Source organism: Leuciscus leuciscus (assembly GCF_965113295.1).
Source record: "Leuciscus leuciscus genome assembly, chromosome: 5".
Taxonomy (NCBI): domain Eukaryota; kingdom Metazoa; phylum Chordata; class Actinopteri; order Cypriniformes; family Leuciscidae; genus Leuciscus; species Leuciscus leuciscus.
Window position 1 is genome coordinate 30,515,738 of NC_138729.1, and position 27,767 is coordinate 30,543,504.

General features: G+C 37.7%; 2 protein-coding genes across 6 annotated transcripts; one reads left to right on the plus strand and one right to left on the minus strand.

Annotated features, from left to right (window-relative positions):
• Positions 1–1,933: 1,933 nt before the first annotated feature.
• Positions 1,934–12,013, plus strand: hexb (hexosaminidase B (beta polypeptide)). Of its 3 annotated transcripts, none has more exons than XM_082169043.1 (14): positions 1,934–2,262; positions 2,442–2,590; positions 3,142–3,207; positions 3,868–3,914; positions 4,044–4,154; positions 4,588–4,689; positions 5,238–5,370; positions 5,469–5,649; positions 5,763–5,849; positions 6,004–6,076; positions 9,960–10,137; positions 10,962–11,052; positions 11,245–11,349; positions 11,710–12,013. In XM_082169043.1, the coding sequence occupies exons 1-14, from the start codon at positions 2,021–2,023 to the stop codon at positions 11,771–11,773; spliced, it is 1,629 nt and encodes a 542-aa protein (XP_082025169.1). In that variant the 5' UTR covers positions 1,934–2,020; the 3' UTR covers positions 11,774–12,013. The 3 variants fall into 3 exon arrangements, 2 of the variants coding, with proteins under 2 accessions (XP_082025169.1, XP_082025170.1); XM_082169044.1 differs by lacking the exon at positions 9,960–10,137 and adding an exon at positions 6,389–6,563 and having other exon boundaries at positions 1,941–2,262; XR_014205907.1 differs by lacking the exons at positions 11,245–11,349; positions 11,710–12,013 and adding an exon at positions 6,389–6,563.
• Positions 12,014–12,104: 91 nt separating this feature from the next.
• gfm2 (GTP dependent ribosome recycling factor mitochondrial 2) lies at positions 12,105–27,404 on the minus strand. Of its 3 annotated transcripts, XM_082169032.1 has the most exons (20): positions 26,390–27,404; positions 26,031–26,112; positions 25,896–25,941; positions 25,447–25,544; positions 23,569–23,694; positions 22,871–22,959; positions 22,625–22,713; positions 22,411–22,471; positions 22,146–22,331; positions 21,426–21,506; positions 21,158–21,306; positions 20,920–21,060; positions 20,445–20,544; positions 19,925–20,114; positions 19,754–19,830; positions 16,063–16,201; positions 14,837–15,019; positions 14,054–14,169; positions 13,788–13,970; positions 12,105–12,386 (listed from the first exon to the last, which is right to left on the minus strand). In XM_082169032.1, exons 1-20 carry the CDS (start codon positions 26,423–26,425, stop codon positions 12,258–12,260), a joined length of 2,301 nt encoding a protein of 766 aa, XP_082025158.1. In that variant the 5' UTR covers positions 26,426–27,404; the 3' UTR covers positions 12,105–12,257. The 3 variants fall into 3 exon arrangements, with proteins under 3 accessions (XP_082025158.1, XP_082025159.1, XP_082025160.1); XM_082169033.1 differs by lacking the exon at positions 26,390–27,404 and having other exon boundaries at positions 25,447–25,530; positions 26,031–26,113; XM_082169034.1 differs by lacking the exons at positions 25,447–25,544; positions 26,031–26,112; positions 26,390–27,404 and having other exon boundaries at positions 25,896–25,935.
• Between the last annotated feature and the right edge of the window lie 363 nt (positions 27,405–27,767).

The window sequence follows — 27,767 nt, forward strand, 5'->3', positions numbered from 1 at the left end:
CTATCTATCTATCTAATATATATATATATATATATATATATATATATATATATATATCCCTGCTTCCCTTCCATCTCGTTGCAGTTTTAAGTCTTACACAGACAACAATCAAAAGGGGGCATTCATTGCCCCTCAGTCCCCTCTCCACCTTGGAGCACTTGGAGGCTCCACCCCCCAAAACGTGATTGATTTGAACCCTTTGATGAGTTGGATCACACCGATGTGATTAACCACATAATGTTTAGGCTATTTGAGGCTTCAGACATTTAAATAGACATTTAAATGAAGTAGCTACTGTAAAAAAAAGACATTTTTAGTTTTTATTAAATTCAAATTCCATATAGCCTGATGCTATTGGAAGCTGCAATATAGCCTAATCCTTTCATTTATAATTTGACAATTTCAAAGTGTTTTATTCATATCGGACACACATTGTATGAAACAATGAAGTTTACTATGTTCTTCTCCCAGTTCACCGGCCACTTTTATTTATTTCGTGAAAATCTGAAAAATCTATGAATGTAGGATAAGCTGATCCCGTATAACCATTGGCACCAATTGTACTTGGGTTTACAATGCTTTAGGGAAAATTGCAAGCCTGCAATTGGTGCCAATGGTTTAAACGGGATCAGCTTAGGATGCTTTGGGAAACGCAGTCCAGTTCTGTAGGGCTACTGAATAAAAATTCAGCCAATATTTGCTCACCCTGATGTGTTCTAGTGCCGTATGCTTTCTGCTTCGTTTGAACTTTCATAATAATAATAATAATACAAAATAATAAAACAAAATAAAAATACATTTTCATAGCAAAACATGGAACAGGAACATGGTTTAACTCTTGTTAGAGGAGCTCCTGATCGGTGCGAATAAAAGTGGCAAGAGCCCTAAAAACCCCAGAATCGAGCAGAGAGATTATGCTGCACCTGGGGACTGAGTTGACTATTCCACAAAGGGAATTTTCCCCACTGATGGACTGAGTGTTTCGTATGGAAACTTGTTTCCGCCTCAAAATAAAACATTTAACATCACAATTGCGAGTTTACATAAAAAAGTCTTACTTTATAACACGCAATTCTGACTTTATATCTCGCAATTCTGCTTTTATAACACGCAATTGCGACTTTATTTCACGGAATTCTGACTTTATATCTCGCAATTCTGACTTTATTTCTCAGAATTGCGAGATATAAAGTCAGAATTGCGTGAAATAAAGTCGCAATTGCGTGTTATAAAATCAGAATTGCGTGTTATAAAGTCAGAATTCAGACTTTTTTTCTCGCAATTGCGACTTTATAACCAGTTTATATCTCGCAATTCTGACATCTTTTCTCAGAATTGTGAGATATAGCCTAGCCTATATAGTCCAATTCTAAGGGGAAAAAAGACGGACTTTTTTTTCTCAGAATAGTTTATATCTCACAATTCTGATTTTATAACACGCAATTGCGACTTTATATCGTGCAATTCTGACTTTATTTCTCAGAATTGCGACTTTATATCTCGCAATTGCGACTTTATTTCTCAGAATTTTGACTTAAATATCTCGCAATTGCGACTTTATTTATCACAATTGCGACTTTATTTATCACAATTGCGACTTTATTTATCACAATTCTGACTTCATTTCTCGCAATTATTATTATTTATTTATTATTCAGAGGCGGAAACAAGCTTCCATAGTTTCGAGCATGATTTCGAGTGCCTTTGCTGACAAAGGGGTATCTTCCCTGCTGACGTGAGCTCATCTACTAACAGTTACTTGCTGAAGCATGTTTCACTTTTCAGTTTTGCTGTAGCCTACAAATAAGTATTGACTCATCCTCGTTTGCTCTGTATAAATGCAGAGATAAAAGAAGTGAGGTTTGATTATGTGTAGTTCTTTAAAGACCGAGGGAGGTGTGGCGAATTAGGTCCCATGATTTGAGTTAGTTGAGGTAAACGCCGCCCCTACTACACATCCACACAAACCCGTCAGTTGAGCTCCTCAGACTGGAAGCAGAAGTCAGCTGACCGCACAGCCATGTACTTTCTGCTCAAATTTGCGCCGCTGTTCTTAGCGGTATCCGTCTGCCACGGGTGGCTCTTCGGCGACTTTGTTGGAAAACAGAACGAGCTGGATGAAATCTCTCTCTGGCCGCTACCGCAGAAATTCCAGTCGTCCGCCGTCGCTTTCAAACTCAGCCCCGGCAGATTTCAAATCGTCTACGCGAAAGAGTCCTCCGCCGGACCGAGCTGCAGTCTACTGGAGAATGCATTTCGCAGGTACTGTAACCTATCTCATTTATATTTATGCTGACATTGTGTTATGAAAGACGCTAATGTTGAGTTTTAACAGGAAGTACAGTACCACGCGAGTATTTATAGCACTCTGCGCGCCCCACCACGTCAAACATACAGCAAGCAATCGATTTGGGTTCATGAACTGACCATTTGCCTTGCAGATATTTTGAATACATGTTTGGCGACCTGAAGAAGCACGAGAAGAGCCGAAAGAAAGCATCTGATTCCGATCTTGTGGAGCTTAAGGTATGGATCACAGCAGCTGATCCGGAGTGTGACGGTTACCCGAGTCTGCAAACCGACGAGTCATGTGAGCTCTTCTCCCTTCCTTCCGCCTCTGTGATCCACAACACCGCAACCTCAATGCTCTCTAATCCAATAGAAGAAGGGAAAATCCAATAATAGACACCTGTTTGTCGGAGTTGTAATCTGCTTAATGTATTAACGCGACGGGATCTTTTTAGATGTAGTAACATTTGACCAATGCAAAGTATTTTGTTACGTTTTTATTTATTTATATGTTACCAAAAAGAAACACTTTATTTTAAGGTGTCATTGTTACATGTAGTTACTTTAGTAATAACTGTAAATGATGCACAGTTGCATGCAACTAACCATAAACCAAACCCTAATCCTATAACAAGAACATACAAGTAATTACTTAATATTACTCTACTTAAATATATTTACAGTGTAACAAAGACACGTTAAAATAAAGTGTAACCAAAACTGCATTATCAAAGTCAATCACTTATTGTTTCTTTAATCAGATGTGTTGTGATCAGCATGTGTGGACTGGATGTGAGTCATTGAATGTTTTGGTTGTCTTTGTAACTGTAAAATTTTGCTCTCTTTGTGTAGATGAGCTGACAGTTGACGCACCCTCTGCTGTATTGAAAGCTGCTAATGTATGGGGAGCTTTGCGAGGTAAGCGAAACTACATAATGGTTTTCTTTTAGTTTTATTTATCAGTGAACCAGACAGAATATTCCACAAAAACTTTGAGCAGCAAAACTGCTTTCAAAATTGATAATAAAAAGAAATGTTTATTGAGCACCAAATCAGCATGTTCGAATGATTTCAGGATCATGTCCAGGACACTGAAGAATGGAGTAATGAATGGAGCTTTCCATTTCAGGAATGAAATTTACAATATATTGCAACAAAAAACAGTTCTTTTAAATTGTCATAATATTATTGTTTTTACTGTATTTTTGATCAAATAAATGCAGCCTTTTTGAACATAAGGGATGTTTTTGATTCAAAAACAAAAAGAAAATCTTTTGATTTTGAATGATAGTGTACATTTTACAAACTCCTCTAACAAACACAGACAAACTTTAAAGTATTTTCTTGATGACATTTGAAGGACAGGGAAAATGTAAAATGGGTCACAGGCACAGCTTATCACGTTTAACAACCCCATATACTTTAAGATAGAAGTTCAATTACATTTCTATGCGATCTCAACATAATAAATAATGAGAAGAAGAGACTGCAGTTTTTATATCATGTTTATGTAAGATGTTTTGTCATCATGTGTGGTTTACTCAGTGTGTAACTTCCTCATATGCTTATTGTTGTAAGGACTGGAAACATTCAGCCAGTTGGTCTATGAGGATGACTATGGAGTTGTAAGTTCAAAGCAAACCCTTATTTGCTGCATTGTTGTACTTGATTAATACTTTATATGTGAATTAATGTCAACTATTGATCCGTCTAAGCTCTTCTCAAATCAAAGCATTTTTTTGTCTTCTCTACAGAACAACATCAATAAGACACTCATCTCAGATTTCCCACGATTTGCCCATCGAGGGATCCTCCTGGACTCGTCTCGCCACTTCCTGCCACTCAAAGTCATTTTGGCCAATTTGGTGAGCTGAAATTATTTTCTTTCTAATGACAGACTTAACATAAAAACATACATGGGACTAGAGGGGCAATTTCATTTTTACCTGCAAAATTGGCTGTGATTTATTGATGACTTAGCATTTTTTCATTAATATACAGTTTCCTCATTAGAAGACATGTGTCAGCTAAATAGCTCAAGGATGTTATTTTACTTGTAAGACTGGAAAGCCAGGTTCTTTACATTCACACATGACAGTAATCACAAGACAAGATGACGCTCATCACAAGGTTTGTCTAGAAAGAATTGTGGCCAGTGCACAATGGTGAGAATTTGTTTGTCTGTAGCTTTGTAATTTGGTCTAGTCCTATCAATGGACATTTGTGCAGTGACCTTCCCAGGTTTTGAAATGCTTCTTATTCCACAGTGTTCAGTAAAGAGACATCTCATTTTCACAGGAAGCTATGGCGATGAACAAGTTTAACGTATTCCACTGGCACATTGTGGACGATCCGTCATTCCCTTATATAAGCCGTACATTCCCTGAGTTAAGTCAGAAGGTGAGTATGTGATGCACACACACATGACCTGTTTTGGACATTACCAGGGCACAAAATATATTGTAGATTTAATTTATACAGATTGTTAGTGGATTACCATGCTAGAATCCTAAAAGTGTGGCTCCAACTCCTATTATCACTTATGTTGGTGGTTAACATCATGTAAATAGGTGAACACAAGTTAATGTATCAAACTATAATTACACTGAAACATTCCAGGTTTATTTAAAGACTTAAAAAAGAGAAGGCATCTTTTAAAATAAAGAATTTTAAAATAGTTTTTAAATGTATAGTTAAATGCATACTTTTTTTGTATTTTGCTGCATTGAAAGCGAAAGGTAAGGATTAAAAATGTACAACAAAATGATGATACTGCTGTAGGACGTGTCAGTTTCCTTTAGAGTAGAAATTTAACCTTAAATCAAAAGCATTAGCTTCAGTTCACATGCTTTGGGCGTAGAATCCAAGTGCCACTGTAAAAACTGACTGGGGAAGTGTTTATTTTTGTGTATTGATCACGTTTTCCCTATTTGTTTTGTGATTGACAGGGAGCCTATCACCCGTTCACACATGTGTACACTCCATCTGACGTGAAGATGGTCATTGAATTTGCCCGTATGAGGGGGATCCGGGTCATCCCGGAGTTTGACACGCCAGGACACACACAGTCATGGGGCAATGGTTAGTTGGTGGACAAGATAAATGAGGGCTTTATACAGTCATGTTTCAGTTACCGATTAATATAACAACCTTTTTCTCTCTGTTGCTCCTTCCCATAGGCATAAAGGATCTGCTAACACCCTGCTACAGTGGTTCTACTCCTTCTGGAACATTTGGGCCGGTGAACCCCATCTTAAACTCCTCTTATGAGTTCATGGCCCAGTTTTTCAAAGAGATCAGCACTGTCTTCCCTGATGCCTACATTCACCTGGGGGGAGACGAGGTTGACTTCAGTTGTTGGTGCGAAGAAGAGAGACGCTTCTTACCCAGATATTTTTCCAGAATATGAACCCAATGCCAATAATCATATTGTATACCACACAATACTTACATTCTACTCTTTGTTCCTGTAGGAAGTCCAATCCTGATGTTCGGAAGTTTATGGAGCAGCAGGGCTTTGGCACAGACTACAGCAAACTGGAGTCCTTTTATATTCAAAGGTCAGAGCTTCAGTAAAGTCAGGAAGTCCATTTATGTTTGGCTTGTAATATAAATAACAAGATGGTTATGATAGTTTTCCTATTATTTTCCCCCATTAGTATGTAATTGTAGTTATAGTTTAATATTTATACATTATTCATCAATGACAATCAGGTTACTTGATATTGTGGCTGCTACCAAGAAAGGTTACATGGTGTGGCAAGAAGTGTTCGATAATGGGGTGAAGGTAAGGCTCATCTCTTCTTATCTGTGTGGATGTGCTTAGTTATTGGGAGCTTAGTTAGACTAAGCTGTTATTATTAAATTACAAATTCTAGTAGGTCCACAATGCTTTGTAACTTCAAATGACTTTAAATCAAAGCCTAATCTACTTTAACCTTCTTAATCACAAATAGCTTGACTTGCATACTTGCTTTTTCACAAGCCACTGCTAACATACCACTAAATTAGCATTTTTAACTGTGCTTGCAAGTAAATGTATTTGTTTGCTTGTAACACTTTAACTGCCAAAAAGAGAGAAAAAAATAATTTGTTCCAGCTGAAGGATGACACTGTTGTGGAAGTGTGGATGGGGAACAAGATGGAGGAGGAGCTACAGAATGTGACTGGGGCAGGATTTACAACCATTCTTTCTGCCCCTTGGTACCTGGACTACATTAGCTATGGACAGGACTGGCAACGCTACTACAAAGTTGAGCCACTCAGTTTCCCTGGTCAGTTTCTTCAGCCAAAGTCTCATATAGTTTGTTTTAGCACCATTAGTTTATTAATCTAGTGATCGTTTGCAATTTAAAATGAAGAAAGATGGTCCAGATTAAGTTTTAGAGTTTTAATCAAATATATTTAAAAAAGATAGGAAAAAAAAACCAACCGTGTATAGGTTTTCAAGCACTATACTTTTTATAAATTTTTAAGCTGGTTTTTGCACTGAAAATAGCCATGTAAGCTGGCCTGGTGGTAAATCACCTAAAGGCTTGGGGGTTGAGGATGTTGTCTGGGTAGAGATGGTCTATAGAGTGGTGCAGGTATGACGTCATTTTGTAGACAAAAACACGGAAACACATTTTAGCACTTCCAGTTCCATCGTCCCTAAGTCAATGGTTTTTTTTAACCCCCTGGGGTCAGCGATAGTCTAGCTTTTTTTCTTATCAGTGCAAAAGAGACTCAAATAACTCAGTCGATTTTTGTCATACAGGCAAGTGTTATACATCATTCAAAACTTTTAAATGTCTTCTTTTATTTGTGTACACTAATAATAAAAACAAAATGTTGTGTTTTTCGTAAAAGAGAGAAAATAAACATGATGCGCGTTCTCCCATCTCTCTCAGTGTGAAGTTCGTTCTGAAACGCGACAGAAAAAATGATCTAACTCAGCGAATGCTTGTCACTAGTGTGACATGAAACATATCTTTACAAAGCTTTAAGTCTCCATTTTTAAATGATGTAAATCATATCAAAAACAAATATTCTCTGTTTAAGTAAACAGTATGAAAGCAACGGCATGTACAGTTTCTCCAGTCCGAGCTAATTAACTCTAATCTGACCACGCGCGCACCAGCGATTGACATGCAAATAGTCCACGTGGGCCTGTAAACGCCCTCATTACCTCAAAACAAAGAATCGGAGACTACAGTAACACACTTCTCTGCTTTTCGTTGAGACTGTGTTTGTGCTGTGCTGTTTACCTTGGATTTACCTCAGAAGAATTAGAAGAACGCGATTTGAAGATGAGAAGATTTTTTAGGTAAGACATTTCCACTCCTAATAGTAAGCATATGTTATTGTTGTATAAACTTTACATTGTAGCTACTAGTTAAACTGGTGCCAGACTAAAATGTACGTTTTGAAATGAGATTGGAGTAAAAACATGAAGCCTATGTCGTACATATATGTAGGCTATCTATATATACACAGAAACTTGTTGAAATGTGAACTAGAGGCAACCTTTCAATGCTAAATGTATATACATGTACGACACAAGGATGTTTTTCGATAATAAAACACAGCATGATAAAAGTAGGCTAGTATGAGCGTTTACTCTAATATGGTGATTATTATAATGTTTAGACCCGTGTTTACTGTTAAATACTTTGTTTGTGGATATCTGCTCAAACGTAGATGGTAACAATAATGTTTCATAGTTTGGAGTGGCTCGATCGCTTCAGTAAATGTTCTCTGTGCGCGCTGAGAGTTTGAGTCAGTCAGTGCATTAGGCTTCATGTTTTTACTCCAATCTCATTTCATAACGTCATAACGAATGGAAACAGTTGAAGTAACATATGATAATCAGTATATTTTTCTCTAGTGTAGTGTTACTGATGTTCCTTTTTAACGATTTATAGGCCGCCTGCTTTAGGCTATTGTTAATATTATTTTATGCAGCACTGCACGTATATGCCTACAAGGCACAACAAACCTGGTGTTCATTATTTATATATGTGTGTGTGTGTGTGTATTTTGTAACAATTTTAACCAGAAAAATCTAAAATGTATTCCCAAAATCGTGCAGACCTATAGTTTCTCTTGATATCAGCATGTTCACAGGTGTTTATTTTTTATACAGGGACCAGATGCCCCACTGATGAGTCCTGCTGACTTCAACATTCACATGAGTCTCTGTACATGGTAAATGAAAAATCAAACACCTTGGAAATGACAGGTATGTACTATGTTTCATGAATGGCACAAAGGTGTGTGACTGTTCAAGTCTCTGTCTTTAGATCAGTGTGTTAAATAATGTGCTTTTTTATCCTTTGTTGTGTATCTTTGTATTTTGTTATGTTGTAAATAAATCCAAACAATCAATTCTCCTCATTCTTTGTGCAAGGTTCCTTAGAATGATAGGGCCTGATAGCACCTGATAGGGCCATTATGGGAGGGTCTTTGTCTTTCTCAGGTGTGAAAGACATTAATATTCATGATGTGTTCACGTCTCCTCGCATAAAGCTTTCTTACACAAAACATGTCTTACAAATTTAAAATCGATCTATTGTTTTATCTGAATGAGTTGTCAGAAAACACCTCAGACCCCAGAGGGTTAAATGGGATTTTGGCTAAATGGCTGAAATAAGGTCTGTGGTGAACAGAAGCTCAAGACACTTTCACGATTTATTCTATGACATAAAATACATCATTATTACCCCACTCGGGATTTTTTTAAAAGCTGTTACGTGTCTTATTTCTTATTTGAAAGAAGTCTTTTATGCTCACAAAGGCCGCCTTTATTTGATCAAAAATAATTTCTTTCTGAAAATAAAACCTCACCTTACTTTTGAATAGTTCCTCCTCCACCTTGCTCCAGCCTTGTTAAAATCAATACACCAATATCACTGCAATAAACATGCCTTCATCTTATTAGATGCTACTCTATGAAACAACAGTTTTAAAGGGATATAAATAAACATTCTGTCATTTGCTCACCCTTGAGTTGTTCCAAACCGGTATGAATTTCTCTCTTCTGCTGAACACAAAAGAAGATATTTAGAAGAAAATGGGTAACCAAACAGTTGATGGGCCCCATTGACTTCAATAGTATGAAAAAAAATTATACTCAAGTCAGCGGGGCCAGCAAACTGTTTGGTTACCCATTTTCTTCAAAATATCTTCTTTTGTGTTCAGCAGAAGAGAGGAATTCATACAGGTTTGGAACAACTTGAGGGTGAGTAAATGATGACAGGATTTTCATTTGGGTGAAATATCCCTTTAACTGTTGTCAGGCTCAAATACCATTAATGATCTGATGAGAACGCATGCATGTTGATTCAGAGTAAAAGATGAGCATCTGACAATATGAAACTCAATGGGCGTATTTCTCTGGACGACATGTAGTGCCAATTTTGATAAACAGTAATAATTTTTGTCACAATTGGTAATTGATTTAATGCCAAATATTGTATAACTATATTTTGTCACTTTAAAGCAGCTGTTTGTGATTAGTTCTTTATTACCATGCTGTCTCAGCTTGATCACTTTGGTATCTCTGTAAATCTGATATGAGGCATGAAAAGCCTTGTAAAGACCTTAAATGGAGTCCAGAAGAATTTGTCTACGTTGAGGTGTGTCCGTTTGTGTGTTATACTGTACATGCGTGTGTATGTGTACACATGTAGCTGAAAGCCGACACAAAGATCCATGTGTGGAAAGAACGGCCGCAGTACCAAGATGAGATGGCGCAGGTAACGGCGGCTGGTTTCAGTGCTCTTCTCTCCACACCGTGGTACCTCAACCGCATCAACTACGGCCAGGACTGGGAGAACATTTACAAACCCGACCCCCAAAATTTCACTGGTGTGTGTAATTCGCAGAGAATTTATTTGGGCCTGTTTCTGTTCGACCTGTTCTGTTTCTAATTTGTTAAATCAAACAACATCTCATGGTTTGGGGTAAACAAAACAAAAACAAACAAACAATGACTGTTCACACAATACATGATTATGCTAGCTATGTTGGAGTTTACCTCTTTTTTTTTTTTTTAAAGAGTTGAGAGTCCGTTAATGGCTCAATCTGGTGAATTTTCTTGTTTAACGTATCTGAGGTTGGTTTTAGGTTTTGAAGGTCAGCCACACAATCATAAACAACAGTGAATAGCAAAGATGGCATGTGATTGTAGACAATCATTTACACCACATATCCTTAAATCAATGAGGATCAGTTCTTTCAGTCCAAAGCTTTGTCATAGTAATGGCATTGTCAGTGACCCGTTTTCCTTTAGTAGATATGCAAACATGCTTGTCACGTGACTATGGCATGTTGTACAGACTGCCAGTTATTTGTCTATTCGGTCACAACCCAGTTAAAATGGTTTTCTTTGTCTCCAGGTATTCTGGTGTTTGTTTGGGGTGTTTGACATATGGATACAATACTCATATAGAGTCTTACTGCTTAAAGTTTCAGTCTCAAACAGGACCAACTCATTGCTTCTTAGTCGGACCATATTCTATCCTTTCAGTGTTGTAAAACATTCCGTTAATTGAATTTATGTTGCCCACCCATGAAGGGAAGTCTTGTGACATATTCTAGCTGTTTGAATTGTCTTGCACTAATCACAGTCTTACAATTAAACTGAATCTATACTCTTAATTATGATTTTTTTAATGCCATTTTGACAACAGGCACGGATGCACAGAAGAAGCTGGTGATTGGAGGAGAAGCTTGTCTCTGGGGAGAGTATGTAGATGCCACCAACCTCACTCCTCGACTCTGGTATGACTGCAACCTTAACTAAGAAAAAATATATAACTCAACTGTACCAACAAGTTACAACACAAAGACTAACCATATTCAAAGAAGCGATTAATTAATAGAGTTTGTACCAAAACTGAAACCAAACCTAGTATTTATTTGTATATTAGGAATTATGTAAATATGTGTTTTTTTGTTGTTGTGCCATTGCAGGCCAAGAGCCAGTGCTGTCGCTGAGAGGTTATGGAGTGATAAAAGCGTGACAGATGTCAATAAGGCCTATAATCGTCTGACCAAGCATCGCTGCCGCATGGTCAAGTGAGTTAAACTATGACGAGTGGCAAATTTAATCAAGCAATCGCAACTAATACAACATATGGTTCCATTATCTTTTTTATCCTTGCATTATTAATATGTGTAATAATCATGATGCTTAGGAGTCCTGTGTTTATTTTTGGATTTATTTGTTTTTTAGATTCTTGATTGCTTTATTTATTTAAATTAAACATTAATTTCTTGTAAGACAGTTTTCAGGTTCAGTTCATTTCTTATTTACTAGCCATTTCCACTAACATACAACAATACAAAGCAAATTCTAAAGATTTTCACAGGAATATTTTTGTATATTTCACTACAAAGTGATTTAAAAGAGATTTTTTTTATTTTTATTTTTATCAGGAGAGGCATTCCTGCAGAACCTCTATTTGTTGGCCACTGCCGTCATGAATACAAGGGCCTGTGAACTTCAGGATTTAGTTCACAGTAGACAATTAAAGGGAATCGCAGGACAACACTTTAAAACGTCAAACCATGTTAGCCATTCCAATACTGAGATTTGCTGTTGTATGCACTGAACCAGTTATCCAGAACTTGATTATAATTTTTAAATGGACACTTCTGTAGATCTGGATTATCTTTGTAGGCTTAAATTTTATTAAATGGTAATGATTATTCTTGTGAATAAATTTTATGGAATTTTGAAGTCTTTGAAATGATGTCTTTTTAATTACTTTCCAAAGCTAGGTATAAGTGTTTTATAAATGAAATAAATATTTAAATAAAACATGGCTGCATTGTTGTTGTAAAATTGTTACATTTTATAAACAGATACATACATATATAGACTGTAAGATTTATCTTCTGGACCATATGGAAGCAACCAATGACAGAACAATAAAAATGTGTATCTGTATATATGGTCAGTTCAGCTGGTGACAGTTACTGGTTCAAGCAAGTCCAGCCATCTTGTTCAGCAGTGTGTTCTGGTCCTGAATGTTCATGGGCTCATAGCTGGACAGCTCCATAGAAAAGGTGGCGTTCCCAGAGGTCAAAGTGCGCAGAGCGGTGGAGTAGCCCTTGAGGCAAAAAAGAAAATTTGTATTCCTAATGTATTTATGGAGTATATGGTAATCATCCGGTGAGTTAAATTTGAATGGCCTTACTATACATATTGATATACACTCACCTAAAGGATTATTAGGAACACCTGTTCAATTTCTCATTAATGCAATTATCTAATCAACCAATCACATGGCAGTTGCTTCAAAGCATTTAGGGGTGTGGTCCTGGTCAAGACAATCTCCTGAACTCCAAACTGAATGTCAGAATGGGAAAGAAAGGTGATTTAAGCAATTTTGAGCGTGGCATGGTTGTTGGTGCCAGACGGGCCGGTCTGAGTATTTCACAATCTGCTCAGTTACTGGGATTTTCACGCACAACCATTTCTAGGGTTTACAAAGAATGGTGTGAAAAGGGAAAAACATCCAGTATGCAGCAGTCCTGTGGGCGAAAATGCCTTGTTGATGCTAGAGGTCAGAGGAGAATGGGCCGACTGATTCAAGCTGATAGAAGAGCAACTTTGCCTGAAATAACCACTCGTTACAACCGAGGTATGCAGCAAAGCATTTGTGAAGCCACAACACGCACAACCTTGAGGCGGATGGGCTACAACAGCAGAAGACCCCACCGGGTACCACTCATCTCCACTACAAATAGGAAAAAGAGGCTACAATTTGCACAAGCTCACCAAAATTGGACAGTTGAAGACTGGAAAAATGTTGCCTGGTCTGATGAGTCTCGATTTCTGTTGAGACATTCAGATGGTAGAGTCAGAATTTGGCGTAAACAGAATGAGAACATGGATCCATCATGCCTTGTTACCACTGTGCAGGCTGGTGGTGGTGGTGTAATGGTGTGGGGGATGTTTTCTTGGCACACTTTAGGCCCCTTAGTGCCAATTGGGCATCGTTTAAATGCCACGGCCTACCTGAGCATTGTTTCTGACCATGTCCATCCCTTTATGACCACCATGTACCCATCCTCTGATGGCTACTTCCAGCAGGATAATGCACCATGTCACAAAGCTCGAATCATTTCAAATTGGTTTCTTGAACATGACAATGAGTTCACTGTACTAAAATGGCCCCCACAGTCACCAGATCTCAACCCAATAGAGCATCTTTGGGATGTGGTGGAACGGGAGCTTCGTGCCCTGGATGTGCATCCCACAAATCTCCATCAACTGCAAGATGCTATCCTATCAATATGGGCCAACATTTCTAAAGAATGCTTTCAGCACCTTGTTGAATCAATGCCACGTAAAATTAAGGCAGTTCTGAAGGCGAAAGGGGGTCAAACACAGTATTAGTATGGTGTTCCTAATAATCCTTTAGGTGAGTGTATAATGTCAGTTAAATTGTGCTATTACTGACACGTCATGGTAATATTTTTAGTGACAGACAGCACTGCATACTTACCATTATCTCAGCCAAAGGAACTGTAGCCATCAAAACCTTGTTTTCCTGTCGAGTTTGGATGTCGCATACAGTACCACGTCGCTGGGCGAGATCTGCAAGCACAGGACTCAGATTTTCCTCCCCTACCATCACTTCCAGAGCCATCACCGGCTCCAAAACCTGCCCTCTAGCCAGCTTCAGAGCCTGCATGCATATAAATAGAGAAGGACATAAAGTCAGATGTGACGTTATTTGAAAATGATCGAGACAGGATAGTGTTTGAGTACCTTTAGCATGCAGCGGGACACACAGGCTGACACCATGGCTGCAGAAGTGCCTGGTTCCAAACCTACATGCTGGATAACTGTTTGTACTCCCTGTAGAGGAAAACCCAGCACAGGACCTGCACAGAGGAAGAAAAGGGAGATGGGTTACCAATATAGCATGTGACTGACAGGGACATTAGACCTATAGACAGGCCCAAGTGTACTGCAAAACTATAGCTGAACAGTATCAGTTATACACCACTGTTTAAAAGAGTTTGGGGTCTGTAGGATTGTAAGATTGACTTGAAGATGTTTTTTAAAGAAGTCACTAATGCTCACCAAGGCTGCATTTATTTGATCAAAAATACAGTAAAAACAGTAATATTGTAAATGATTTTAAAATAACTATTTTCTATTTGAATATATTTAAAAATGTGATTTATTCCTGTGATACCAAAGCTGATTTTTCAGCATCATTACTCCAGTCTTCGGTGTCACATGATCCTTCAGAAATCCTTTGAAGATGCTGATTTGGTGCTCAAGAAACATTTCTTATTAATATCAATGTTGAAAACAGTTGTGTAAACCATCACTTTTAAGATTTAATGATAATGAGAAAGTTTAAAAGAACATAATTCATCTGCAATTAAAATATTTTGTAACATTATAAATGTCTTTCCTATCCTTGTTGAAAAAAAGTATTAATTTATTTGAACAATATATTAATCGGACCCCAAACATTTGAATGTTAGTATATATGAACGTAATGAATGACAAAGGTTTTAAAGTAACTATTTCGGTTACCTTGGAGGTAGGCGCTCTGGACTCCATTTTCAACAGCCTCTCTGACATCAGCAGGGAGTTGAGCTTTTACTTCCTCCTCAAAAGTCATGTCACAAGAAGAGCTAGACTCCTGCATCAGAGCATGGACAGCAAGCTCCACAGTAACAACATGCCTCTTGTCTCCCAGAGTACGATCTAACGAGTCTGAAATGATCATACAAATCATACTGGAATTTACTCTTACTTTAATATTTGTAGACTGTTAGGTTAGGCTTAGTAGAATAAGTTGATATGTACTTGCAAAGGTACTTATAGCCCAGGGCTACTCAACTCTGGCCCTCGAGGTCCACTTCCCAGCAGAGTTTAGCTCCACCTTCACCTTCCTATAACTTTCTAGTAATCCTGAAGACCTTGACTAGCTACTTCAGGTGTGTTTGATTAGGGTTGGAGCTAAACTCTGCAGGACAGTGGACCTGTTATAGTCAGTAGAATGTCTGTTGGGGGAGCATCAAAATAAAGTGTTGGCAGATATAAAGCAGACAGTTTACTAATACTCTAAAGGTAAGTTGACATGTAGTTGCAAAGTTACTTCTAGTTAATAGAATGTGTTACCCAAAAAATAAAGGATTAATAAGCACTGATGATATCAATTGTTTGGGGTCAGTAAGATTGTTTTGTTTAGAATAAAAAAAATAATTAATTATCACAGTTTCCACACAATATTAAGCACTACAACTGTTGATAATATTAAGAAATGTTTCTCAAGCAGCAAATTAGAATGATGTCCGAAGGATTATGTGGCGTAATGGCTGTTGAAAACTCAGCTCTGCCATCACAGGAATAAATTACATTTTAAAATATGTTTAAATAGAAAAAAGTTACTTTAAATTGTAATAATGTCTCACAATACTACTGTTTTTATTGTATTTTTGATTAAATAAATGCAGCCTTAGTGAACATAAGAGACTTACTGACCCAAAACATTTGAACAGTGTACACTGAAACAGGGCACGTGACTGGTCATATATGCTGTTCTGTTTTTCATTTTATTGTTTTATGCCTAGTCTTTACCATGGACAAAGTCTATTGCAACCAATATTTTTACTGAATCATAAAACAGTGAAGCAGACAAACAAAACAGATGCACGGTCACTGGGAAATAGTTTTAATGATTCATCACAAGCAAAGCGATAAGAGAGGTAGACTTGCATGTAATGATGAGGAGGTGACAGTTTGCATGGCTTTACCTGTGGCAGTTGCTGACTGGACGATGGTCTCCCTGTAGGCCACCTGCAAGGGTCCTAGATGTGTTTCGATGTTGTACTCTCTCTTTATACGGTCATGGATGATCTCAATGTGCAGTTCTCCCATGCCACACAGTACCGTCTGTGAGTATGTGGTTAAATAAGTGAATAAATAAGTTGTAGAGCAGGAGAAAAAAAATACTATGGAAGTCAATGGGGTCCATCAACTGTTTGGTTACCCATATTCTTCTAAATATCTTATTTTGAGATAAATATTTCAGCAGAAGAGAGAAATTTATACAGGTTTGGAACAACTTGAGGGTGAGTAAATGATGACATGATTTTCATGTTTGGGTGAAATATCCCTTTAAGGTCCATAGCGTGGGACAGTGTTAAATCTATGGTGGGTCTAAACGACAAATCAAAGAAAAAGGTGGCATTAGAAGGCTTCTCCTCTGACATATTATTGGCCCATGAACTAAATGAATTTTACTCAAGATTTGATAATCATGATTTTAGTGATGAAATTGCCAGAAAAAAACAGTATTTACTGTCCCAGCCCCAAAATAATATCTGTTTCTCTGCACAGAGTGTTGTGAACATTTTTAAGCATTGTAAAGCCCAAAAAAGTCCGGGTCCAGACAATATTGGCAGCCGTGTTCTTTCATGTTGTGCGGAACAGTTAGGCCCCATTTTTAGTTACATTTTTAATCAATCGATGTTGCACCAGAAGGTCCCTGACCTATGGAAACAGTCAATTATTGTCCCTGTTGCAAAAAACAGTCACCCAAAGACTTTTAATGATTACAGACCCATAGCTCTTACATCACTTGTGATGAAGTCCTTTGAAAAGCTGATAAAGACTGAATTAACATCTAGGACAAACTGCCTTCTCGACCCACTACAGTTTGCTTACAGACTTAACAGAGGAGTTCAGGACGCAACTGCAACAGTACTGAATCTCATTTTTAAACATCTGGAGGGAAACAAAAATCATGCCAGATTGCTGTTCGTGGACTTCTCGTCAGCTTTTAATACTATCCAGCCCCACCTGTTGACTGAGAAGCTTTTGCACCAGTTTAAACTGGAGGACAACCTTGTGGGCTGGCTATTAGACTTCCTCACAAACAGATCTCAGCGGGTCAGAGTAAATGGCCATTTTTCCGACCGGACAAATATATCAACTGGCTCACCGCAGGGGTGTGTTCTTTCCCCCCTCCTTTACATCTTGTACACAAATGACCGTCGCTCTAAGATTGAAAATAGACACATCGTGAAATTTGCTGACGATACGGTGATTGTCAGCTTGTTAAACAATGAGGAAAATTCACACGGTCCGGTCATTGACCAGTTTGTAAGATGGTGCAAGGAAGCCTTTCTTGAACTGAACGCATCAAAGACTAAGGACATGTGTATTGATTTCAGGCAAAACATCCCAAATATTGTTACTACTAAAATAAATGATCAGGAAATAGAAGTTGTCAAACAGTACAAGTACTTAGGATCAATTATTGACGACAAGTTGTGCTTTGAGCCAAACACTAGTTTGCTCTGTAAGAAAGGTCAGCAGCGCCTGTATTGTCTTAGAAAGCTGGCAAAATTTAATGTAGACAAGTCCCTGATGACCTTGTTCTACAGGTCATTTGTGGAGTCAGTTGTCACCTTTTCTTTAATCTGCTGGTACGGATCTACGACTATAAAACAAAAACATTCCCTTTCAAGGGTAATTAAGGTGAGCAGCAGTATTACAGGCTCTAAGCAGAAGGGTCTGGAGGAACTTTATCAGCTGCAGATGCTAAATAGGGTTAAATCTATTCTGCCAGACAACTCACATCCCCTGCAGTCTGAATTTCAGATGTTGCCATCTGGACTACGAATGACACTTCCCAAAGTTAGAACAAATAGGTATAGACACTCATTTGTACCCGCGGCTATTCTACTTTTTAATTCTGCATCAAAGCGTATATAACATATCACGCTTTGATGTCTGCTGTATTGTTTTTATCTTGTTTTTTAAACGCTAGCAAGAAGGCAGAGTTTTTTTCTCGTATTTGTATTGTGTGTGTGATTGTATATGTTTTCAAACTTAACTGTTTTGCTGCAAAACAATTTGCCTCAAGGAGGACAATAAAGTAATTTGAATTGAATTGAATTGAATAGCACACATGATGCAGGATGAGTTATTTGTCAAAATGTAATACTTAGGATTAGGGCTTTGTGCAAATCACTAAACTTAAGATGGAACAACAGTAAATATGTAAAGTGTCCCTGTTATGCTTTTCCAGATATTACCTTTCATGTCGGGGGTAAAATATATGTTTTTTATTGAAAGTTTCAAAGATCAAAGTGCACAATAAACAGAAAGAAAGAAAACCTTCTGAACTGCCTGAAACAAGCTGTCAGTAATTACTTATAATTACTCACTTCCTACACAAACCTATGTAGGTTTGTGAAAAATAAGCAAAATGCTAGCCTATGGTCTTCACTGGCTGCCCATGAATAGAGTCTACTTTTCCAGGGCTCAGCTACAACTAGTTTTTGAGGGCGAAAACAAATCCACTTTGCATGCACTTCGGACAAGGACAGTAAAACCAACACCATCATTACTGTTCATATCAGTGTGTATAAAAGTGCTGAAGTAGCGTCCAAACCTGAAATACAGATATGGTAATAAGTGTTTAGTTTCGACACGCGCTGTAAGCAGTAGACCAATCACAACAGACTGGGACATCTGACCAATCAGAGCAGAGTAGTCTCTCAGGGTGTTCACACAGCAGGTTCTGTTAGCACAGTTCATTTGATTAAGTGTGAAAGCTTCTAAACGAACTCTAGTGCGGTTCGACTGAAATATGAACGCTACACGGACCAAAGACATCTAAATGAACCAAAAACAGGGCGTGATGTCAGTTTTTTCTAGTCATAGGAGCTACGTTGCCCTTTACAGTTCAGTACAGTTGTCAGAAACGCAGTTTCCTTGCAGTAGATCTTCGTTTGTGTGCAACGGAGGAACTGCTGCAGCTCTTTTGACTCCTTTATACATTTTATAAACTTTTCATGAGTTCTCAGCTGGCCAAAATAACATGATATACGTGTGCACATACAACGAACACCCAGTACACAGCATTGTTTTATATGTTCGTTAAGTTCCGTCACAAAATATATATATCTTTTTTGTATATTTAGGTTCGGTCTTAAAAATGACATTCTAATGCATGATGGGATACGCTTAGCCTCGCAAACCATTCCGATGCGGTATTCAAGATAGTGTGCGTTCAGGGCACTGAGCTTTGGCAGCTTTGTGCACGTGCTCTCAAGTGGCCAAGAACGCAAGTGTGGGTATTTGGAAATGCCCATTGTTTCTTAAGTGACTTTCAGCATGTTTCCTGTAACAAACGTCTGACGTTTACGTTTTATGTGGCGAGAGAAAGTCACATAAACCAGGCGGAATCCGATCAGGGCAGTCAGACTGTAACGGATTTCCAGAAATGCGATTTGAATAGGATTTCAAACCACATATGAATGTAGCTCGATACAGATTTTTAAAAGTCTAATTTTGTGATTTTTAGCCGTTCACACAAGCTAAATCTGATCAGATTTCAACCGGATATGCACAAAAATGTTGACAGTCTGAACGTAGCCTAAATGTATTATGAACCAAGAGGACCGAACTACAAGTGTAAACAAATGACTTTACCTGTCCAGAATCGGGGTCTGTTCTGACTTTCAGACTTGGGTCTTCCCTCTGTAGGCAGTTGAGTGCATGCTCCAGATCTGTTTCACAAATCACACTGAGATCTCAACCCTGGCACTTGCTGCAGCCCTATAGGAAAATTCATTTCTGAAGACCTATTCACAATGTTTTTACCTGCTTGTTTGGCCATAGTAGGAGGTTCAATGGAGCAGAAGAACACAGGCTCAGGGACCTCCACCCCTGCAAGTACCAGACTGCTGCTCTCCCTGTGCGAGCTCCCCTTGCTCTCTGCTTCCTTCTGAGCCCGTCGAACCGCAGCTGCCGCAGAGGCTTTGGAGGAGACGATGGTGTCGCCTGTCACGGTCTGAATCACAACACACAAAAAGATTAAAAAACAAAAATTCTATTTTCTTAAGGTTTATAATGCATGAGATGAAGACTCCATTCCTATAAGCTAGCAAAAAAAAAAAAAAAAAAAAACTTTATTCTACGCAAGTGTTGTACACATAATGGTGGCTGCTATTTTGTTTTAATCACACGACCACTAGAATATAAGTCACTTTAACAGGGTAAACCTGATATTACTTATTTCACCTTATTTCAAGGGTGTTATATTATTCTTGTCCTCTTAAAGCGGTTCAAACAATTTGAGTAAACATGTAAGTGTTCTTTGTCCCATGAAAGTTGAGTTTACCTGTTTGAGTCCTACTGTGAGTGCAATGTTTCCCGCAGGCAAAGAAGGGATTTCTATGTGCTGATCAGCAAAAGGCACGAGAAGACGACTCATTCTCTCACTGGAGCAACAAACACACAAAAGATTGTTCTTGAGAGTAGAGCTTAAATAAACTATATCTGGAAAATATAGTAAAATACCATAATGGTAAAGAAATGAATCGTTAAGAAGTGAGGAAATCCAGGAATCTGGAAAGTTTGTTAACACCAGTAATTGTCTTTTTATCTTTCGTTTTAGCGAAAGTGCATTTTTCAAGCACAAAACACAATAACTAACGTGAAATGCTGCAAAAGTAAAACACTGATCAGTCCATTTTTCATTTTTTTTTCAAGAATGATAGCAATTTGTACTCAATGAGGCTAATTTATTGAAGATTGCACATAAGACTGACATCAAAAATCATCTCCTGAAAATATAAAATGTTTACTGAACCTACGTCCCATTCCTATTGATGTTGTACACTGCTGACTGAGCCTTCATGCTTCCTGAATAGATTCTAACAAACACAAGTGGACCCCTCTGTTTGTCATGGACCACTTTGAATGCCAACGCACACAGATCATCCTTATACCAGCGCCTGGAAAGACAGGAACACATATACATAATCATATAACATGATTTCTTGTCCTTGAGCAGAATGAGTTGATGAGGGGGCTGAAGGATGGTGTACTCACACCAGCTCATGGTTCCTCTCGTTGGGGGCAGGGAGGTAAGCAGTGATGGCATCCAGCAGAGGTTGAACCCCTTTATTTTTCAAAGAGCTTCCACACAATACTGGCACCCCCTTACGAGCTAATGTCACTCTCCTCACTGCCTCCTGAAACTGGATATTCAATTTCAATGGTGAATATCCAGGACATTATATCACTGTCCACAATAACTCCATTGCCCAATAAAAAGAGAAAAACATGGAGCATGTACAGACAAACTGTATATTCTTACCTTCCCTGCAGGCACTGCATCAAAATTTTCACTGTAATCTCCCAGCAGCAGCTCAGCAAACTCATCATCTAGATCCGCTACCTGTCCACACAGTTCAAACAGAGCACCTAATATCAATCTATATACTTACAGCAATGTGGAAACTTTAGCAAAATGTACAAATATCTGAAATTCATTGCATAAATAACAAAATATCAAAAAGCACAATACATTTAAAGGGAAAAAATGTAAATACTTATATCTAATTTGTTGCAAACCGGTTTAACTTTTTTCTTCTGTGAAAAATAGAGGATAATAATAATAATAATAATATGTTTAATTTATATAGCAACTTTCCCAAGCTCAAGGACGCTTCACAATGACAGTAAAGAACAAACAATCAGTTCATACATAAATGGACAATAGACATTTGCCCAGTCCAAGAAATGAGCAGTTGCAGTTGCATAACGCAGTTTCATTAGTTGCATATCCTGCATAACTGCAGGATACTTTGACAAATGTCTTAGTATTGTTGTTTATTCCATACAATGAAAGTCAGTGGGGCCCACTGTTGTTTGCACACAATCAGTATTCAGAATATCTTTTGTGTTCTGCAGCAGAAAGTAAGTCGTACATAAAAGAGTAAATGATGACAGAACTGTACTTTCTAGTGTACTTAAAATAACACTAAATGTATACATTTCTTATGTTGCTTTCAGACACATTTTTTTGGTGTTTCACCTGTTCTATCAAAGTTTCCCTGGCCTCACTGACAGCCTGGAGCACATCTGGGTCATCTGAGGGCTGGAGGGCGCTGATCTCAAACGCACGACCATCATATATCAGTGAGCTCCCCTGCCAAGTCATTTTCTGCCTAGTGATCAAATCCACCAATCCGGTAAAGCTCTTTCCTGAGCCAATGGGAATCTGCAAATGATACCAAATATCAAGACTGAATATTTTCATTTGTAAATGTAGTTGATTACCATGTTTAAAAAAAGGTTACCTGAAGGAGAACAGGGTTGGCCTTTAGTTTAGTCTTTATGCTGTCTATTGAGTACCTCAAGCTAGGAGAAATGAGAATGAGATTAAACCTTAGTGAACTGCAGTCAATCATTCAGATCAATAACACATGCTATTTTTTAGCCAACGTGGTAATAGATGCTTTAAATTTAAGTGTGAGATTCTGAGAAATGAGCAGTAAAATGTTAGTTTTTAACCTAGCTGCAGGCTTGTCCATCTTGTTCAGGAAGCACACACAAGGAATTTTATGTTTTTCTGCCTGCCGCCACACAGTCATGGTTTGAGCCTGAAATTCATGTCAAAACCACAAAGAAAACCACCTTCTAAATAAATAAATTATATTTTTCAACAGCAAACACATTGCCCAAACAATTTTTTTTAAATTAATTCAGCTATCAATTTATCCAATGATTCATTATATTAATAAATCATTTCAGCCAAACCTCCACTCCGGCAGAAGCATCAAACACAGCGACCGCTCCATCCAACACTCGTAAAGCTCTCTCAACCTCCAGAGTAAAATCAACATGACCTGAGAAAAGAAAGATAATCCATCATGATTGTGTATAACCTACATTAATTTGATAGTAAAGATGTTTACATTGTTACAAATATATATATATATATATATATATATATATATATATATATATATATATATATATATATATATATATATATATATATTATTTATTTATTTATTTTTAAATAAAGGCTGTTCTTTTGAACTTTCTGAAGACTGGAGTAATGTCAGTAATGTCTACTGAAAATTCTACTTTGCCATCACAGGAATAAATTACATTTAAAATATAACTAAAAAACAAAATTATTTTAAATTGGGATAATATTTCACAATATTACTTTTGTACTGTATTTTTGATCAAATAAATGCAGCCTTGGTGAACATAAGAGACTTAAAAAAAATAACCTTAGAAAAATGTTTCCAAAATTTGGAATGTTGATTTATGAATATCAAATGAGTGTGACAAATTAGTTAAGAGATATATGCATCCATAACATAATGCTTACAGATCTTACTTCAATTTGGAGGGGTGTGTGTGTGTGTGTCACTTGCCCTGTATAGAAAACTATTCTGTAGGTGTGAATGAGTGTGTGGACACATGTGATGGCCCAAGTGTACCTGGCGTGTCTATAAGGTTAATCCTATGATCTTTCCAGTCAAAGGTAACAGCAGCTGACTGGATGGTGATTCCTCTCTCCCTCTCCTGGGCCATGTAATCAGTTACAGTGTCTCCATCATCAACATCTAAACACAACATATGACCATTTACAATGACACTTACATCACAGAAAATAAAAACATTTATTTAAGGATCATGATACTATCATATCAATAAAGACAGCAGTTTTCATTTTAGTGCTTTTGTCTTTTTTTTATTAGTTTTTTAATATTTCTATTTAGCTTTGACCTCAATGCTAGATTATTGTAATGCTCTTATGGGTGGTTGCCCTGCACGTATAATAAACAAACTACAGCTGGTCCAAAACGCAGCAGCTAGAGTTCTTACTAGAACCAGGGAGTATGACCATATTAGCCCCGTTCTGTCAACACTGCATTGGCTCCCTATTACACATCATATACATTTTTAAATATTGCTGATTACTTACAAAGCACTAAATGGTTTAGCTCCCCAGTACTTGAGCGAGCTCTCAACGCATTATAGTCCTTCATGTTTATTGCGATCTCAAAACTCTGGCCAGTTGATAATACCTAGAATATCAAAATCGACTGCTGGCGGTAGATCCTTTTCCTATTTAGCACCAAAACTCTGGAACCGTCTTCCTAACATTGTCTGGGAAGCAGACACACGCTGTCAGTTTAAATCTAGACTAAAAACACATCTCTTTGACCTGGCATATACATAGAAAATGATACATTCCTATTATTCAAATCAGTTAAATGATTATTAGGCTGCATAAATTAGGTCAACCGGAACCGGGAACACTTCCTATAACACCTGATGTACTCGTTACATCATAAGAAGAATGGCATCTACGCTAATGTTTGTCTTTCTGCTTATTCCAAGGTTCACTGTAATCAGCCGGATCCAGGCCGTATCCAGACCAGATGGAGGACCTGCGCCTAGACACGACCACAATGCATCCCTGAAGTGTCAGCAGAAATTGTGTCAAGTAGACTCTCATCGAAGGCTTCATCGACACGACAGCCATCGGCACTGATCCTCAACAAACCCGTCTCCCTCCCAGTGTGATGACTCTGATCTTAAACTAGATGGAACTGGATAATATTCTGATTGTTCCAAACCAATCTGACTTCTGACCTGTAATGCTGCCTGAATCATAATCATACACTGTTCATTCATTGGCCAGAGGAGAACGGGCCCTGACTGAGTCTGGGTTCTACCAAGGTTTTTTCTCCATTCTGTCACCTGATAAAGTTTTGGTTCCTCGCCACTGTCGCCTTTTTCCACCTTTGTTGCCATTGGCTTGGCTTGCTTAGTTGGGGACATTAAATGTAACATTACATTTAATTTTCAACAATAATATTGATCTGCCTGCATTGACACTATACAAGAACTGAACTGAGCTGGACAATGACATCACGCCACGGTTTACTCCAGAGCGGCTATATATATATATATATATATATGAACTAAATTAATAACTTTTTTTTTACAAAAATGAAACATCACTGAACTTACTTAAGCTGGACTGTGACGCTATTTTCTTCTGGAAACAAACTTTTTTGCATTATTTTTCCTGTTATCTCTGTAAAGCTGCTTTGAAACGATCTGTATTGTAAAAAGCGCTATATAAATAAATGTGACTTGACTTGCATTCATTTGGATTTAGTAATATTAGTACTTCAACTTATTTTATTTCAGTTAGCTGCTATGGCAACATTTCCGATTTCCACTGAAGTGTTTTAAGTTTTTCATCTAATATTTAGACATGTAAATAATTAAGCATTATTTACATTAATTATAACAGCATTGAACATATTCTTCAGCTTTTTTCTTTCTAAATGTCACCTTACCTCCGAGAGCCCGTGTGTAGCCAGAGTAGTACAGCATTCTCTCTGTCGTGGTGGTCTTGCCTGCATCTATATGTGCCATGATGCCTATGTTACGAATTCTGATCAGCAACATAATATAACCATTTGGTGTGAATAGACCATTATGCTCAAGAGGAAATTTTAAAAACATGCTCATGCTTAAAGAAAGTTACCATAGTTTTACTACATTGACAATAATTGTAATGTCCGTGGTATTTTAGCAAAAATTTTGATTTACACCATATAAGCTATTATTAGCGATTCAGACAGTCTCCAATGTGTTTAGACTGTTTTAACCATGGTAATAAGTCATCACCCATGTTTTGTGTGTGTGTGTGTGTGTGTGTGTGTGTGAGGGATATTACATGTGTCCTACTACAAATACCATTCAAGAACAATTAAACAGTAGCACTTTGTTCAACATATCTTACTTTGAGATGTCAGGGCTGAGCATTGCTCTGAGTGATTTCACCTCATCTGCAGAAAAAAAAAAGTTGACACACTAGTTTAAAATTACTTAAATTACAAAATATGCAGAACTCTAATTACCCATTTCTGTCCTTTACCTTGAAAAAAGCTATAATTTCTATTCATTGTCACTCTCCATCTGCATGTCTGAGAGGATCTGTTCATCAGGTGTCTGGTGCTCTGAATGGAATGAATGAGTTATGCTCTATCATGTAAGGTCAAACCCTTATAAAAATGTACCATGGTAACCACAGTTACAGCTAACGATGATACAAATATATGAGATGTCTTTAAAACTATTTATTTTAAAACAGAGGTGGCTAATACCAAATTACCAAGGTTTTACTGTGGTAACCATGGTATTTTAGAAAAAAGTATTGTTATCATGGTAAATTACAGTCAATGACAAATGCCTTAACATCTAATGCATTCAAGACAATCAACAACACAAACTTACCCCTCGGAGAATGGGTAACGTTACACTTAAATGCATTTTGGGGAGGAATGTTTGATTGAAGAGTTAAAGCTTCAGTTGTACAGTATGATACATGACTGCTGTGCTTTATCAAAGTCACGTTGAGATCGGATTTTACATTTAATTCATCGTAGCGCTTGGGCGGATGGGTCGGGCCTCACTGAGGAAACGATAAAGTAAAAAAAAAAAAAAAATCGTATATTTTATGTTTCCCACTGACAGCATGTAATGCTGTTAACTGGTAGTTTTCAAATTCTCTATTCAGATTACTTCCAGTCGGTGACAGTTATTGGACGCACACGTTTTGGTGCATCTGTAAATAAGTCCGTTAGAAACATGAATGAACGGAAAGATGTTCCGGGGTTAACCCGCACCACATTCTCTGCCCGCACGTTGGAGTTGTGGGCAAATTCCAAACGGAAGTGAGCATCCATATGCCCTATTCCCTTCGAAGGGCAGAGCTTTGAAGTGGGGACTTTGGAGGGCACTTACGTGTCACTTTCGTAGCCGTTTGGAACGCACTTGGCGAAGGGAGCAACGAAAGACAACGTAATTTCCTCATTATCTTCACCTGGCTGGGATGTTCCCATGACAAGGCAGCACGGTGTCCATCAGCTAAATAGCTGTTGTTACGACAGAAATTTCGAATTATTGCTGTTAACATAACTGTTGCAAATAAATATGCATTTTATACAAAACGTTTTTAAAATATGTGTTATATGTGTGTGTATTTCTCTGCTCTCGACTTTAAAACTCGCCGTCTCATCTTGGACCCTGCATACACACATTTCTTACCTATTAAACTTTTTAAACGTAACATGACAAAAATGTGTTAAATATATCACGAACAAAACAACTTGAATTGCTCTGTTTGTAAGTTAACTCGAACTCTTCCGCCATCTAGCTTTAAAATGAATCAAGAGTATTTACTGGGTCACATGACCATAAATGATAAAATTACTTCCTTGAAGTGACCATCGCATGTTCCCTTCGCTAACGGCCTAGTGGAAGGGCCCTTCGTGAAGGGATCTAGTTGTTCACTTTAGTTTGGAACACCCCTACAAATGGCGCCCCCTTCCCGAAGGGCCCTTCAAGGGTGCAAAAATGCCGTTTGGAATTTGCCCACAGTAACAGTTTTGAAATTACAAAAAATATTAGGTATGATTGTATTATTTGTCTTTACGAGAAATAAGACTAATTTCTAATTGCAACAAAGAGTATACGATCTTCAGGAGAAAATCCAGATTAATGGAACAATATGATTGGATTCACTTTACCCTGTTCCGTATACATTTAGTGACCTAATCTGGATACAACAACAAGTGTAGTAATAATAATAATAAACAAAGAATGTTGTATT